This window comes from Spermophilus citellus, assembly GCF_964194105.1.
Source record: "Spermophilus citellus genome assembly, chromosome: 18".
Classification (NCBI taxonomy): domain Eukaryota; kingdom Metazoa; phylum Chordata; class Mammalia; order Rodentia; family Sciuridae; genus Spermophilus; species Spermophilus citellus.
Window position 1 is genome coordinate 34580595 of NC_138200.1, and position 16207 is coordinate 34596801.

Below are 16207 nucleotides of genomic sequence, written 5' to 3' on the forward strand. Positions count from 1 at the left end.
TATTGGGGCAAAAAACCCATGTTTACTTTCTCCCCTGATCTCTGAAAACACAGGGGCTTTGATATGCTCTTCTTTTTCCTGCCTCTTATAATTGTGCACTGTATACAGAAGAAAGAAAGCACTGGTGAGGAGGAAGAAAGGCTGCAGACTCCTTTGGGAAGCAGAATGCAGAGGAGTGAAGGAAACTGGAATATTCTTTTTCCCGCTTCAGCAGCACTTTCTGCTTTGAGTTTTCTTTGCCATTTCCCTTTGTGCTTTTTCCTTTCCCAGACTTGTGGGCAGTGTCATTCATTCACTTCCACAGGTGAGAGATCTTTCACCATGGATCTTCACCCTCATTAGGCACCTGGCATTATGCCAGATAGAGGGAGGGCTACACAAGAACTGTATGACCTCGCACCTGCCTTTGAAAAGGTCACAGTGTTGTTAAAGGGCAAAAGGTTCTGCCTGAGAAACTGTAAAAGAATGGAAAAGTATATTTCTCAAATACTAAATTGTGTAGACTGTGCAGTAAAATAAAACTATTCAACATATTCCAGTTTCTCTGGGGAATTTCTAATACAAAAGTTGTTTCAAATAATTTTATCTTAAGAGTTATTTATATCCACTCACCTTCATTCCCCTGAGACCCTCACCTGCCCTTATATTTTAGACCAGACTGTGAACCATTATGAACGCTAGTGAGAGTCATGCTTTGAAAGCCATTTTAATAAATAGCCGGAACAGTTATTCTACCTAATTCCCTAGCTTGTATAGAGCAATTTCAGTCTGCCAGTCATCTGAGCCTTGAACTTTTTTTCTGTTATCTTTTAGTATCTAGGAAATTTTTACAATAAAATTCTGCCACTTGTAGGTAACTCTGGGTGCCTTTGGCCATGAAGAAGAGGTTATCTCTAATCCTTTGTCACCAAGAGTGATTAAGAACATCATCTATTATAAGTGTAATACCCACGATGAGAGGGAAGCCGTCATTCAGCAAGAACTGGTCATCCATATTGGCTGGATCATATCCAATAACCCTGAGTTATTCCGTGGGATGCTAAAAATTCGAATTGGGTGAGTAAAGCACTTTGCATTTGTATAAAGAGAATTATTCAAGGGGTCCTCTAAAAGACTTGGCCTTCCCACATGAAGTCATGTTCTAGGTATCTGGTAGGTATTTAGGGAAGTGCACTTTTGCCCTAAGCTGTGGAGGCAGCATCTGGTGGTATGAAAAAATAATGCCAGGGGCCTAAAAGAATCATCATGTTTATTTATAATATATAAATAGTAAAATTTTATCTATTTCCTATATTAGATATAGTGAAGTAATTTTGTTCTCTGGTAAAATCAAATTCCACGGATTTCAATAGCTGCATCATGTAAAAACTAAGCACAATAATTGTAAAAATACCTATAATGGAGTTGGTAAGCCTTAAAGGAAAAATTATTTTTGGTAAAAGTGGGTGTCAGGAGGACACACTCAGATAAAAATGTGGTCCTTTTAAGAATATTCTATATCCACTTTCTACTAAAATCTAATGCTTAATTTTTAATATCATAAGCTTGGAAAATAAATTGATAGTAAGAGTCTGACAACCTAGAATCTTCTTAATCGTGAATATTGTGAGGCAATAACTAAGCTATGGAACCAACCTAGGTGCTTTTCAACAGATGTATGGATAAAGAAATGTATGGATAAAGAAATGTGGTATATATATATATATATATAGATAGATAGATAGATAGATATATACACACACACACACACACACACACACACAATATGGAATATTGTTCAACCATAAAGAAGAATGAAATTATGGCATTTGCCAGTAAATATGGAACTGTAGACCATCATGTTAAATGAAATAAGCCAATCCCCAAAATCCAAAGGCCAAATCTTCTCTCTAATATGTGGATGCTAACCCACAATAAGAAGGTAGGGGGAAGAATAGAAGTTCATTGGATTAGACAAAGAAGAATGAAAGAAAGGGAGTGGGGAGACGGGAATAGGAAAGAGAGTAGAATACATGACTAGTGTAGCTCCACATCATGTACAACCACAAGAAAAGAAAGTTATACTCCATGTATGTGTAATATGTCAAAATACATTCTACTGTCATCTATAATTTAAAAAACAAATAAAAAATTTTCAAAAAAATGAGAGTTTTGTGAGGAAGGCTGATGTAAAATCAACCAGGCTCTGTTTTCAGCAGATCTAAATTCAAGTCCTGACTGCCATTTATCAACTCTGTATCCTTGGATAAATGGCCAAACCTCTCTAGTCTCACTTTCATACCAGCTTCACAGTTTTATGTGAGACTGAAATGAGATAATATGTTTCATAAATCCTTTATGAGGTTGTCATATGTTTTATGACATAAAGTATTATGTTAATCTGTTCTAATTGTAATAGAGTCAGATGACATCTGAGCATATAAATAACCTAACATATGGCCAATTGGAGGAGGGGAGTTTTCCAAAAAAATGTTTGAAAAGAATATACATTTTCTGTTTATTGTGTCCAAATATATGTATGAATGTGAATATGTGTACATAGCTTGTTAACTATATAATTGCATTGTCAGTATCTTATTTCTGTTCTACTTGATCCATGATTGCTGATAAAAAGTCTTCATAATTTCTCATTACTCTTGAGAATATATTCCGAGTTTCTACCTAGAATCTTTATCAGCTTTGCTTTATATATTTTAAAATTTTATTTTTGTACATGTTACTTCATTGCTTTTAATAACATATCCTCCTTTGTATCATTTGTTGCTTTTCAACAGTTTAAAATTTCAAACATCTACAAAAATATATAGACATATAATAAAGCCATGTATGTCCATAATATTACCAGCTTCTATCTACCCCACCCAAACCCCCTTTTAAATTCTTTAAGGCAAATTCGTCTTATCATCTAATATATAAATCCTTTAGTTTGTAAAAGATATATACTTTTTCTAAATAAAACCATGATGCATAAAAAATAACAGCTGCATTATAATTTGACATTTTGTCGAATATCACTGCCTGCTTTTTTTAACTGTCATTATTAGCTTGGTATACTATCTTCCATCTCTCTACATTCATTGTTCTTTTGTAATTTTGTGTGTATGTAGCTATATGTATATGTATATATTTATTTATGCTCAACATTTATGCTGGTTTTTTTGTATTAGTGCACTTAATAATGGATTCTATCTTGACATTCATAAATGCATATAAGATAGTTTTCTCCATTTCAATCTATAGTACTTCCTCTTTCTTCCCCAGAACCCCTTCCTCTACTCTGTTGTTCTTTCTTCCATATTTATTTTTGAGATAGTCTGAGTGTCTTTTTATAATGAAAAAACATAAAATTTACCATTTTTAAGTATACTGTTCAGTAGTGGTAATGCATATTTATCTTTTAATAGAAATATATATTTGACATTTATGTCATTTTTTTAAATATATTTACTTGTTCTTGCATTTTATTTTGTTTTCTATTTACCATGATTTCTTGTTACTTTCTTCCTTTTCTGTTTATTGTTGTTGGATTGATATACCTTTCATTTCTTAATTTTATTTTACATGTGAATATGAAGCATTTTTCTGAAAGATGATTACCCATTTTTTCCTTCAGAATTACATATAAAATCTCCTTGCTTATTTAGCAATATCTACATATCTCTTGATTCATTAATTTTTATCCTAGGAATTTACAGTAATACACGAATAATAAAGACATATTTTATAGCAGTCTTAATTTCAGCACTTTTTGAAATAATGAAACATTAGGAACAACCTAGGACTTCATCAGTAGGAAAGAATTTAAAATAAATTATTTTATGGCCATATAGTAAAATGAGATGCAGCAATTTCAAGGAATAAGATAAAGTTCTACATGCTGCATTTATAAATGACCAAGACAGATTAAATGAAAAGATAAGTTGCAAATGTATTATTTAAATTCTTTAAAAAGAACAATAATAATTCTATTATACATATATGTGTAAAGTATATATGTGGAAAAATATCTAAAAAATGTATATCAAATAAATGTCAGTTATTTTCTTTAGGAGATTCCTACTGTTATATTTTTTTGGTATTATTTAAATTATTTTTTGTTAGCTTATTATTTTTAAACTATTTGCCTGACTTCAACTATAGTATTTTTACATGAATTTCTCATTCTTTATCTCCTCTTTGATTAAAAATAAATTGCTATATCTGCATAGACCCTAACATTCATTTTTATCCCCTAAAATTGTTTCTTTCAAACATTTAGAGGTATTTCAACTGTAAGAATTTGGAATCAGGGGCTGGGGATGTGGCTCAAGCCGTAGTGCACTTGTCCGGCATGCGCAAGGCGCTGGGTTCGATCCTCAGCACCACATACAAATAAGATAAAGATGTTGTGTCCACCGAAAACTAAAAAATAAATATTAAAATATTCTCTCTCTCTCTCTCTCTCTCTCTCTCTCTCTCTCTCTCTCTCTCATCATAACCTGATTTGTTCAGTCTGTCTGCCCTAATATTTTCAACTCCAACGTCTGACAACATATGAGGATACAGATATGCGTCTCTCATTTGAGTTGACTCTAAATGAGAAGAAATATGATTCTTTATCTCCGTGCAGGGTATGAAAGTACTCTGTTATCATAGACTCAGGCATTTCTCCAAGATAGATAGAGAAGTATAGGTTATAACTTTTCCAAAGCATAATAAATGTTCTAGTCAAGAGTCTCTTCAAATGACAGCCATCCGTGCAGAAATTTAAACAAAGCCGTACAATAATTGTTAAGTTTCCCAGGATTTTACAAGACTGTCTTTTCAGTCTCTTATAGTTTTTCCTTTAGTATTTATTCTAGACCAACTTTCATTCTTTCACAACTCCCATGTAATTTCCTTTCTTGAATTCAAATCTGACCTGAAGCTAATTTCTCTCTCTTCCTAGGAATATGCATTTAGTTTATTCTTTTTAAAATTTTTTATTTGTTGTTTTTAGTGCATTTAGTTTATTCTGAATATAATTTTCCTCCTGTCTTTGTATCTGCTCTTCTATGTGTTCAGTGCCTTCCATGAGAAATAACATACACCTTAAACTATGTGTTGTCAAGATACAGCATGTGGTAGTATTTAAAAATAAGAGAGCCAGGTGCAGTGGCACATACCTGTAATCCCAGCAGCTCAGGAGGCAATGAGGCAGGAGGAGTGTGAGTTTGAAGACAGCCTCAGCAACTCAGCAAAAGCCCTAAGCAACTCACCAAGACCCTATCTCAAAAATAAAATATAAAAAAGGGCTGGGGATGTAGCTCAGTGGTTAAGTAAGTGTACCTGGGTTCAGTCGCTGGTATCAAAATAAATAAATAAATAAAACAATAGCAAAACACTTCATGAACAAACTTCCATGAAACATTAATTATTCACTGTCTTGAAACCCATCCTGGCATCGTGATATTATATTCCCAGTGTATTAACAGTGTCCCTGCCCAGCTCATTATGTACATTTCTCTCTTACACAGGTCTCATGGGTTCAACTCTTAGTCACTATGATATTTATGTTTTAAGGATTTATTTAAGAATTTTACTTCTTCTAAAGCTAGAGAATAGAACTTATATTATTTCCTATCTTGCAATCTAGCTTATTGGAGATGCTCAATAAATATTTGATTGCTTAGTATATAGGATATAAGCAGAGTGAGATGGTTTGCCTTGAGGTAGTGATAGGGAATTAAAACAAAAGAGACCATGCCTCTGTGCTCATTGGAGAGAGAGAAAATAGGACTTTTAATTTTGATAAATATAGTTGGTTTGTGCCACATGATGTTGAAATTAAGTATAAAAGAATATTTAGGGCTGGGGTGGTGGTTCAGTGCTAGAGCGCTTGCCTTGTACATATGAGGCACTGGGTTTGATCCTCAGCACCACATAAAAAATGAATAAATAAAAATAAAGGTATTGTGTCCATATACAACTAAAAAAATTAACCATGTCATTTAGGAAATTACCAAGTTTATATGAAAGTCCAGTCATGCTTATAGAAGATATCAGGATGTAGCACTCTTCTCCATTTACTTATTAACAGAATGGTACAGTAAATCACATCTGTACAATACAGGTTGTCTTACATCTCTAAACAATGTTCTTCATAAGATCTAAGGGTATACAAGTGTGAATAGTACATGATCATTGCACTCTAAACATAACTATAGTAAACCATCCTCCCCTTCTTGTATCATCACCATAACCACAAATATTATTTGTTGAGTTTTTATTAGCTAGGTAGGGTGCTAACATTTTTTTCACATATATTATCTGATTTAATCCTGTAACAACTTTGGTAGATACTTAGGACCCCCACTTTATAGTAAAGAATCTGAGACTCAGGAGCTTAAAAGATCTCTCTTAGTCTAACCAGTAAATGGAAGAACTGGGATTTATACCCTGACTCCATAGTTCCTGTTGTTCAGTCTCAAGTACTCTGAGTGTGTTTTCACTTAAGTATCTGTATCATTGCCATCTCATGCAAAAGGGCTTTATTGTTTATTTCTAAAACCTTATGACCTTTATAGTCTCTCCTACATGATTTTAACTTATGATCTATGTTGTATTCAAGTATTTATGGAATTACTGTGATGTTCCATAGACCCCTGATGTTTTTTGTCCTTTATCTGTCAGTCCTCCAATCTAGGATCAATACTATTTAGCATTTTATGGTGTAAGTCATACCATGGTACTTGAATACAGGTTTTTCTCCACTTATGGGTTATATTCAAATAAACCTGTTGTAAATTGAAAAATTACATGAAAAAATAGATTTAATACATCTATCTGTCTGGTAGCTGTGGCTCGCTGCTGCTACCCAGAATCATGAGAGAATATTGTGCCACATATCACTAACCTGGGAAAAGATCACACTTCAGAATTTGAAGTGTGTTCTACTAAATACATATCACTTTCATATCATCATAAAGTAAAAAAGAAAAACCAGTCAAGCCCATTGTAAGTCAGGGACTATTTGAGGTTATAAGGTTAAAAACCTAAGAAAAAAGATTTTGCATCTTTGTTTAACATGAGAACAAGAAATTGGGGGATGACTTGACACTGATTCTAAGGTTCTCTTATATGCCCCAAGAGATATAAGATGCTATGAAAAGTTAAAAGAGAGGTTACAGAACAAGCTTTTTGCTCCTTTGTAATGTTGTTACCACTAGTAAGAAATCAACATTACTTCCTTATAATATTGCTATCACTAGTAAGTGGAGAGTTTCATCATGTTGAACATGTGCACGCACGCGCGCGCGCACACACACACACACACACACACACACACCTTTTTGTAAAATATCAGTCTTCCTGCTTGTTGCTGGATCAAAAGTATTTATTTTTGTCATTTTTTTTCAGTTAGTATTTGTAGTGGAAGTAATACTTTCCTGTGAACTAAGTCTTTGTAATTAGAGGATTGATGCCTGTGTTCCAAGTTCCAGTCTAAAATGTTGTAAATTAGTCAACATCCACTGGGCCCTTGGAGCCATTTAGGAGAACAACTTGACTTTGATTACCATTTCTGCTACTAAATTCTGTGACTATCATGGGCAAATAAATTATCCTTGTGTATTCTCACAGAAAGAGATTTAATGTTTACTGAGGGCCCACTTTCTGGCTCTTTGGAATATATTGAAATTATCAGTAGAGTAGGCAAAGGGGAATGAAGTGAAGGAAATAGGGATGCTTTGGAAAAGGAAAGACAGTGGAATGAATCTTACATAACTTTCCTGTGTATGTATATGTATATCCACAAGAAATTAATTTTTAAAAATAACTGTAGGTAAATGCCAGAAAGATCAATAGAGGGAAGGGAGCAGAGGGTTGAGAAGGGACAGGAAAGGAGAGGTACTGGGGATTGAATTAGAACAAGATATATTCCATGCTTTTATAATTATGTCAAAATGAATTCTACTGGCACGTATAACTAAAAAGAACCAATTTTTTAAAATGAGATAAGTTTAGGACAGGCTATTTGAAATTCAGCAAATTTAAGTAACTTGCCCAAGTCATAGGACCAAGAATCGGGCTTTAAAACTAGTGTGAATGACTGCAGAGTTCTTAATTGCCTAACCTGCCCTCCATCTCTCTGATCTATAAAACAGGGAGGCTTTCCCCTGCTTTGGCTTCTTCATTGAATTGTGACCATTCTGGGTAAGGAATGTGAAGATGTTTTACAAAGGTTAAACTGTGAACATTATCACTGTGGCACTTGAAAATTGAGGTCCTCTCTAGGGATTTTGGAGAAAAGTTCCTCTGGAGATTTCTTTTTATGTACCATAAATCTCAAGAATCTATAGGAGGAAACAACTCCTACCTACACACATCTCTATCTTTCTCTCTACCTACCCCCCCCCATTATCTTCTGATCCTACATATGAAAACCACCTGTGCTCCCTCAGGATATGTTCACCATGGAAGATGTGCTCCTTTCAACCATGATTGATTCTCCTTTAGTGTTCAATGGAATGATCCCAAAGCATTTCATCATCCACTGCCTCAGCTGCTTTGTACTCCAATAGCACTGTTTCTTCTCTATTTCCAAGGTTAATCCTGCCAGTGCAATTTCTTCAACTTTATGCTCTCAGGCACTCTTGTGAACAAAATTAACCTGCTCACAGGAATGGTATTCTAGCCTGATAATGATTTGATTTGCTGTCTCATTATTGATTTGTGCACCAGCTTTCATGTTGAAATAGATCAAGTTCCTGACAGGCCCATTACTGTAAAGACCTCCAATCAACTGCTTTCTGCTACAGGTCTGTCAGTCAAGCTGCAGTGGGAGATAACCCCTGAGGATATATTTTATCAGGCCTTTTTCATCTCTACTTTTCGTACTGCCAAGACATTCTGTAAGCAATTATGATCCAGACATATCTTGTCCTCTGATGCCCAAATAGTATCTATGAATCACATATTCCGTGTTTAGAGACCCTTGGTGTCAAAGGTTCCAACTCTTAACACTGCTTATACAAATAAAGGAAAAAAGAAGTAATTACAACTCTAAGTTCATTACTGTGGTTCTGATACTTAAAGTTTAATACAAGGTAAGGAAATGGGATTGTAAGAGCTCTCCTAATTCTATGCTGTTATGCTTAGATGGAGGGTAGAGTCATTGTTCTCCAGTTTCCAAACTAGAAGCCCAGTTTGCCTCATCTAATTATTATTATTATCCAAATTACTATGAATCAAGCAAAAAAGTCCTTTGTAACTTTTCTGTCTCTTGTTTTATATTAGTTATCTTGGGCTGCTGTAACAAAAAATACCATAGATAAAATGGCTTAAACAAAAGAAATTTAGCCAGGCATAGCTGCACATGCCTGTAATCCTGCTACTCAGAAGGCTGAGACAGGAGGATTGCAAGTTCCAGGCCATCCAGGGTAACTTAGTGAGACCCTGTCTCAAATAAAAAATAAAGAGGGTTGGGAATATGGATCAGTGGTAGGGCACCCCCCCTGGGTTCAACCCCAGTACTATAAACAACAACAATAGAAAATTCCTTCTTCCACAGTCTGAAGGCTTGGAAGTGCAAGGGTAAGCTACCAAATGATTTGGTTTCTGGTAAGGACTGTATTCCTGACTTGTAGACTTTCTTGCTATTTCCTTCCATGGTAAAGAGAGAAAGAGCTCTGGTTACTGATCCTGTCATAAGGGCCCCACCCTCATGACCTTGTCTCCTGTTGAGGTTCAGATTCAACATAGGAATTGAAGTGGAAGGGGAGCTCAGTTTAGTTCATAATATATGGCTTAATAAAATGTTGGAATGGAGTAAAATGTTTACTTGTATAACAGCAAACCACAAATCTTTCCTATTATGGAGATAATATCAGAATGATTGTTAAAGAATTCTTTCTTTTTTAAATATATTGTTTAGTTGTTAATAGACCTTTATTTAATTTATTTATTTATATGTGGTGCTGAGAATTGAACCCAGTGCCTCACATATGCTAGGCAGGCACTCTACCTCTGAACTACAACCCCAGCCCCAGAATTGTTTCTTACCAAGGAGAATGCTATTCTTTTTTTTTTAATATTTAATTTTTAGTTGTAGATGGACACAATACCTTTTATTTTATTTATTTATTTTTATGTGGTGCTGAGGATAGAGCCCAAGGCCAGGCACATGCTAGGCAAGCACTGTACTGCTGGGCCACAACCAGCCCCTCAATGCTATTCTTTATGGCATTTTTTCAGAAAATGCAGCTGTCTGGTTTACCACTAGTCAGATTTCCATGTACTTTATTTTATATTTCACTCCTTGATTTAGGCATGTCAGAAAGACAAATGCCAATACATAAAACAGTATCCTTACTAACCTCACAAGAGTTTTTAGAAGGGCAAGTTTATTCCTGGAACTAGTCCACTTTTTTACACCTTGCTAGCAGTCCTAAGGAATTCATTGTCAAACCTTGATATGTATGAAGGTTGAATTAGTCAGTCGGGTGTATCTGCCACTTTCTCATTTGCTTATTGGCAAGTACAGCCTATCTCTGATTCTTTAGACAGACTGATTTATAGGACTTTGGTCAAAGAATAACCTTCATTCTTTTGACTTTTCTCCTTCCTATCCACCTCCCCTTCCCTTCACATCTTTTCTCTTCCCTTTTCTCTTTCCTTCCCTTCCCCATATTTGCATTTAAGTACTTTTATGCTAGAATTGTCAAATCTTGTTCATGGGAATGAGGGTAAGAAGTTGGATTTTTTTTTTCATGCCTTTTTTTATTAGTAGCCCTAAAAATGGATAAAATGCCTTTGATTTTCTTAACCGTGTTGCTCACTTGATTATTTACTTCCTCTGAGTGTCTGATAACTATTCTAGTAGTTCAAATCTAATGCTGTTTTACAATAACGAATAGGGAAGAAAATAGGAAGAATAGAAGGTTGTCTTCACCTATGGCAGTGGAGATTGAAACAGTCACAGAACTGAAACACTGTGAACTGGTCCAGCAGGCAGAGCAATATGTCTAGTTGAGGTCCTCTCTGGCTCCCCTGGGAACATTTTAACATTTTTTTCTTCCATCTGCTGCACCCAGGCATTAAAGTTATCTCATCAGTATGCATCACCATTATTTTTCAAACCAGCCTTAGCAGAAAGAAGGACCTAACTTTTTCATTACTATACCTGTCTTATGGGCTTATCTTTCAAGGAATATGTCAAGAGAAAGATAATGTTACATCTGTGTGCAATAATATGACCCCTCTAAATCTTCATGCTATACATAATCATTTACCCTGGTGGGCTGGCTTGTGGCCCCACCTTTGTGAGACAAGCAAAATAGGAGAAGAAAAGCAGATTAATTCCCTGTTATTCATTGTTCACCAAAGGATTTAATGGTAAAGCATAGGAATCTGCTGTGTAAAAGTAATTCCCCAGCTTTTCCTAATAGTATATAGAATTCTGGTTCCCTAAGGCACAGTATTATTTCTAGAGTTTCTTTGGTTTTCATAACTAGTTTATTTGAGTTCTCTTTCATAAGAATACAGTACATAAAAGAAATGAAATGAAACTGCAGAAATGTTTTTTTAAAAAATTCCAAATTAAAAAATAAAATTACACATAAAATAATTAAATATTTTAGCTTTTCTGAAATCTGTTGGTAAAAGTACATTCTCAAATATGGTAGTATAAGTTATAACTGATTGCATCCTTTTGTTTCAAAGACAGGTATTTCTCCTCTGTCCCTTTCTATCCCAAAAGAATAACTGCAGAGTAAAAGAAATTATATTTTTAAAATTCCTTGGGAAAGAATATTTATATAATAGCATATCTCAGCCTGTTTCTTAAAATGCATTATTTATGTCCCATTTATGTTTTGCATATATCTAGTGTTAAAACAATGTGGTAGCTATTTGTGTATAGTATGCTATCATATTACACTGATAAAAATCTTACTTTGTAAGAACCTAGGTACTTTAAACCCATTTTTATGCTTTATAATGTAACTACATGTGTAAGAGCAGGCCTCATTTTTAACAGTCTGATCATGTCACACAATCTTGATGGAAGTAATTATATCAACGGTTCAGGAAATTCAAATAGCTTTTTCTTCATTCACCTTTGAATGGGTCAGTGCTATTAAGGGCATTACTAAGAGGCTCACAAGGTGATTTTATTTCAAGAGTTATTGATTCCTGCTTCCCCTGCTTTGTTTTAGGTGGATCATCCATGCTATGGAGTATGAACTTCAGATCCGAAGTGGGGACAAGCCAGCCATGGACTTATATCAGCTGTCACCTAGTGAAGTTAAACAACTTCTGTTAGATATTCTCCAGCCTCAACAGAATGAAAGGTAACAAGGGCCCTTTATTACATACAGAACACTCTGGATTTACAGCAATAGTCTAGTTTTTAATTTGATAGATATATGTGACAATAATGAAAGCTAGATGTGGCTCAAGCAGTAATGCGCTTGCCTGGCATGCATGGGGCGCTGGGTTCGATCCTCAGCACCACATAAAAATAAAATAAAGATGCTGTGTCAACCGAAAAATAAAAAACTGTTTAAAAAAAGAAAAAGAAAGAAAGTGCAGCGGAGTATCAGAGGCCACCTTACTAAATGGATTAGATAAACAAACTAATGTCAGTCAGTGATTTGTGTTGATTTGAACTTTATACTTCTTTTGGATATAGTGTATAAGTATTTCCTCATTTTTTTTTTATTCTGTGCAAAATGTAGCACTTCTCACCACCTTAGTCAATTCCCTTTCTGAACCTTTATAGCACTCAGTGTCTCTTCCCAACAGTTTGGCAGAAGGGATTGGGTTTGGTAACATTACTTAAAAATGTTGCCTGTAACTGTCTTCCTAAAAAAACTGTAAGTTTCAGGGCTAAATCCTTTCATGTTCTTAACTTGTACTAGCCTTTGAATAAGAACAAAAGAAATATTTGTGGATTGCATTGGACTTAAGACATTTTTTTATTCCAGAAAGAACTTTAGTGATTATTTAGGCAAGTATTTATTGAGCATATCAATGCCTAGCATTTTCCAAGGTTATATTATTAAATGCTTAGAAATATAAGCATATATTTATATTTGCTTATAAACAAATATATATTTATGCACAAATAGATCGGTTGAAGAGAGGGCTGGTGTTGTGGCTCTGTGGTAAAGCGCTCGCAAGCGTGGGGCACTGAGTTCAATCCTCAGCACCACATAAATAAATAAAGATCTGTTGAAAAGAATAGAAAGTCCACAAATAGACCCCCCAAGTACAGTTTAGACTTTTAATTCATGATAAATGTGACATCTCAAATCACTGGATCAAGGATGGACTTTTTAAATAAATAACATTAAGACAACTAGATAGTCATTTGCAAAAAGTAAAATCAAGTACTTTATACCATATACAGTAATCAACTCCAAACATATTAGAGATCTAAATGTAAAAATGGAAATTATATAAATATTAAAGGAGTACCTCAGTAAATTTCTTTTTAACTTTGGTGTGGAAAAGACTTTCTAACTATGACTCAACCCAAGGGCATCAAAAAGAAAATTGTAAAACTATATAAACATTAAGAACATTTTCCATGGCAAGAAATAATGTCAAAAGACTGCTGAAAAAATGGAAAAATATATATGCTATAAAAAATGAATAGTCATGAATTCTTAAAAATTGAGAGATAACCAAAACTCCAAGGAGAAAAATGGGGGAATAAAAAGACTTATCAATTCATTTAAAACATATGAAAAATGGCCTTTATGTATTTGGGAATATATTAAAACTAACATATAATTACATCAATTTAAATTAAAACATTGAACCATTTTTCATCTTTCACACTGGCAGAAGTTAAAAACTGTAATAAATATTTGGTGAGGCTGTGGGAAACAGGCACTCTTATATGTAACTGATGGGTACAGCCCTTATGGGTGAGAATTTAACAACATCTAAAAAAAAATCTATATTTGCACTTGTCCTTTGACACAGCAAACATTTTAGGAATCTCTCTGAAACCATGAAACCATGCCTCAAACAATATGAAAAAATGTGCATAAGATTATTCATTAACCCCTTATGTCCATCCTATGTACAGGACACTTACAAAGAACTTAAATTGAGCAACAAATATAACACTTATGGTCAATTTGAAATAAATAGTATGTTTTTAGAGTTCTGTTCTTTTGAGAAAATATTTGAATAATTAGACTATTTGCACATATATATGTAGAGAGAAAGAACAATAAAAAATATATCTAAGGGATATATAAACTCCAGATTGTGATTTCGAACCTATCTTAATGTACCTCTGTCAATTTTGTTAAAATATTTGCAGAATTGGAAACTTAGGAATTAATGGGTTAATCCAGTATTGTTTATAATTGAAAATTTTAGAATTCCAATAATATAACTGCCCACCCACATAGGAAATTATTTGAATAAACTGTGGTGTGTCCATTTAACAGTACTCCATACCTATGAAAAAAAATGAATATGGTTTCTGTGAACTTGATGGAGTTATTTCTAGAATTTATTGTTGAATAGGAATAGTAAAGTACAAAAGAATATTTATAGTCTACTCTTCATGTAAGAAAGAAGGGAATATAAAAATAAATATGTATCTGCTCATTGTACAGAAGAAAGGTAGAGAAGATAAATCAGAAACTAATGTGATTGGTTACCTTCAGGGAATGGGTAGGAGCAGAATAAAAATGGAAAAGTAGGTAGAGGATGAGAGAAAGAGTAGTTCTTCCCTTAGTGTACCTTGTGTTTAGCTCTGACTTAAACAATGGTAATATTTCACATACCCAAAGCACAAATAATTAAAATTAGTCCAGATGTGAAATGAATCCAAAATATAATACAGACAATAACAAATGTGCCTAACTATATTACAAATGATTATTATTACCACACTGAGAGAATGAGGAAGAAAATAATTAAGTACTTTTGGAAAATATTGCTTTGATACTATAAGGCTAAAGAAAAAAAAAAAACCTGCACCCAAATATTGTAATATAGTTAATAATTTTTTCTCACAGATGTGTGAATTGGCAATTCTGAAATTACTTTATGTATATATTAGGATTGAATAAATAAGTAAGTACATTATGAATAATAAGAACCAGATTTCTTAGTTAGAAACAATAGTTACAAATAGAGAAGACAAGGAAGGGTAGGTGTTGAATGGGAATTGATAGTGTCAGTAAGTGTAAGAAAGAAGGTAATATAAAAATATATGTGTATCTGTGACAAAGTCATCATGGTTTTTACACAGACTGATAAAGAAATGTGGATATGTATATGTATATGTACATGCATATTTGTATCTATATACTTCCTAGATCTGTCTATTGAGGTAACCTAGAAAAAATGAAACCCTAACAGTAGTGAGCAAAACCAGATCCCAGATATTACTTTCTAAGTACCATTCTTTAATAAAAAGAAACAGCATTCCTTGGAGAAATGGTTGAATCCAGGGCAGGAAGGAAAAATACAAGATTAGCCTAGAGCATCCTATGCCAGAAAGTAAGGAAATCTCAAAATACAAGAGAAATATGTCAGGTGGACACTGGAAGCAACAAAAGGAGCCCCCATCACCACAGCTGGGACAGTTGGAGCAAGATAATAAATAATGATAGTGTTGGACTTAACCCATAGAATAGATAACCATTAGTACATGATGATAAATAAATGGGAAAGAAGGGACTCCTCCTTCTAGCAGAATTCTAATTACAGTGATGGAAACAAAGTCATCATTAGGCAAAAACCATCATTGAATAGAAGCAGTATGGGAATAGCAAATTTACATATTTAATTAAAAGAAAAATGAAACAGTGGCTTTACAGTAGAGAAACCCAGTGGACTCCACCCAAATGATTAATGTATCACCAGTAATAGACACACCAATATCACATACCTCCTGCTATGATATATTGAAAAGGACAGAACATCACTTCTGAATATTCCTGCCAAAATTGAGTAATTTCAGTCTGTTCATAAGAAAACATCAGAAAAACCCAAATTGAGGTATATCCTCTTAAGTCATTAAAGATACAGGTAGGCTGGGATATGGCCACAAATTAGAAGTACCTGAGGAACATGGAAACTAAATGCCATGTAGAGGTCCCAGATCGGATCCTGGACCAAAGCAAGAACATTCATGATAAAAATTTGAGTAAGTACCACAGATTAGTTAATATTGTGTTGCTGTTCATTTTCTGGTTTCAATAATTGTACTGTGGTT

At 34.0% G+C, this 16207-nt stretch overlaps 1 protein-coding gene across 2 annotated transcripts in view; it reads left to right on the forward strand.

Annotated features, from left to right (window-relative positions):
* The window catches only part of PHKB (phosphorylase kinase regulatory subunit beta), a 223515-nt gene that overhangs the window by 192511 nt on the left and 14797 nt on the right, over positions 1-16207 (forward strand). For both annotated transcript variants that reach the window (XM_081273845.1, XM_081273844.1), the window contains exons 26-27: positions 854-1056; positions 12174-12308. In XM_081273845.1, coding sequence (XP_081129971.1) covers positions 854-1056; positions 12174-12308 — 338 coding nt within the window. The remainder of the gene's footprint in view (positions 1-853; positions 1057-12173; positions 12309-16207) is intronic.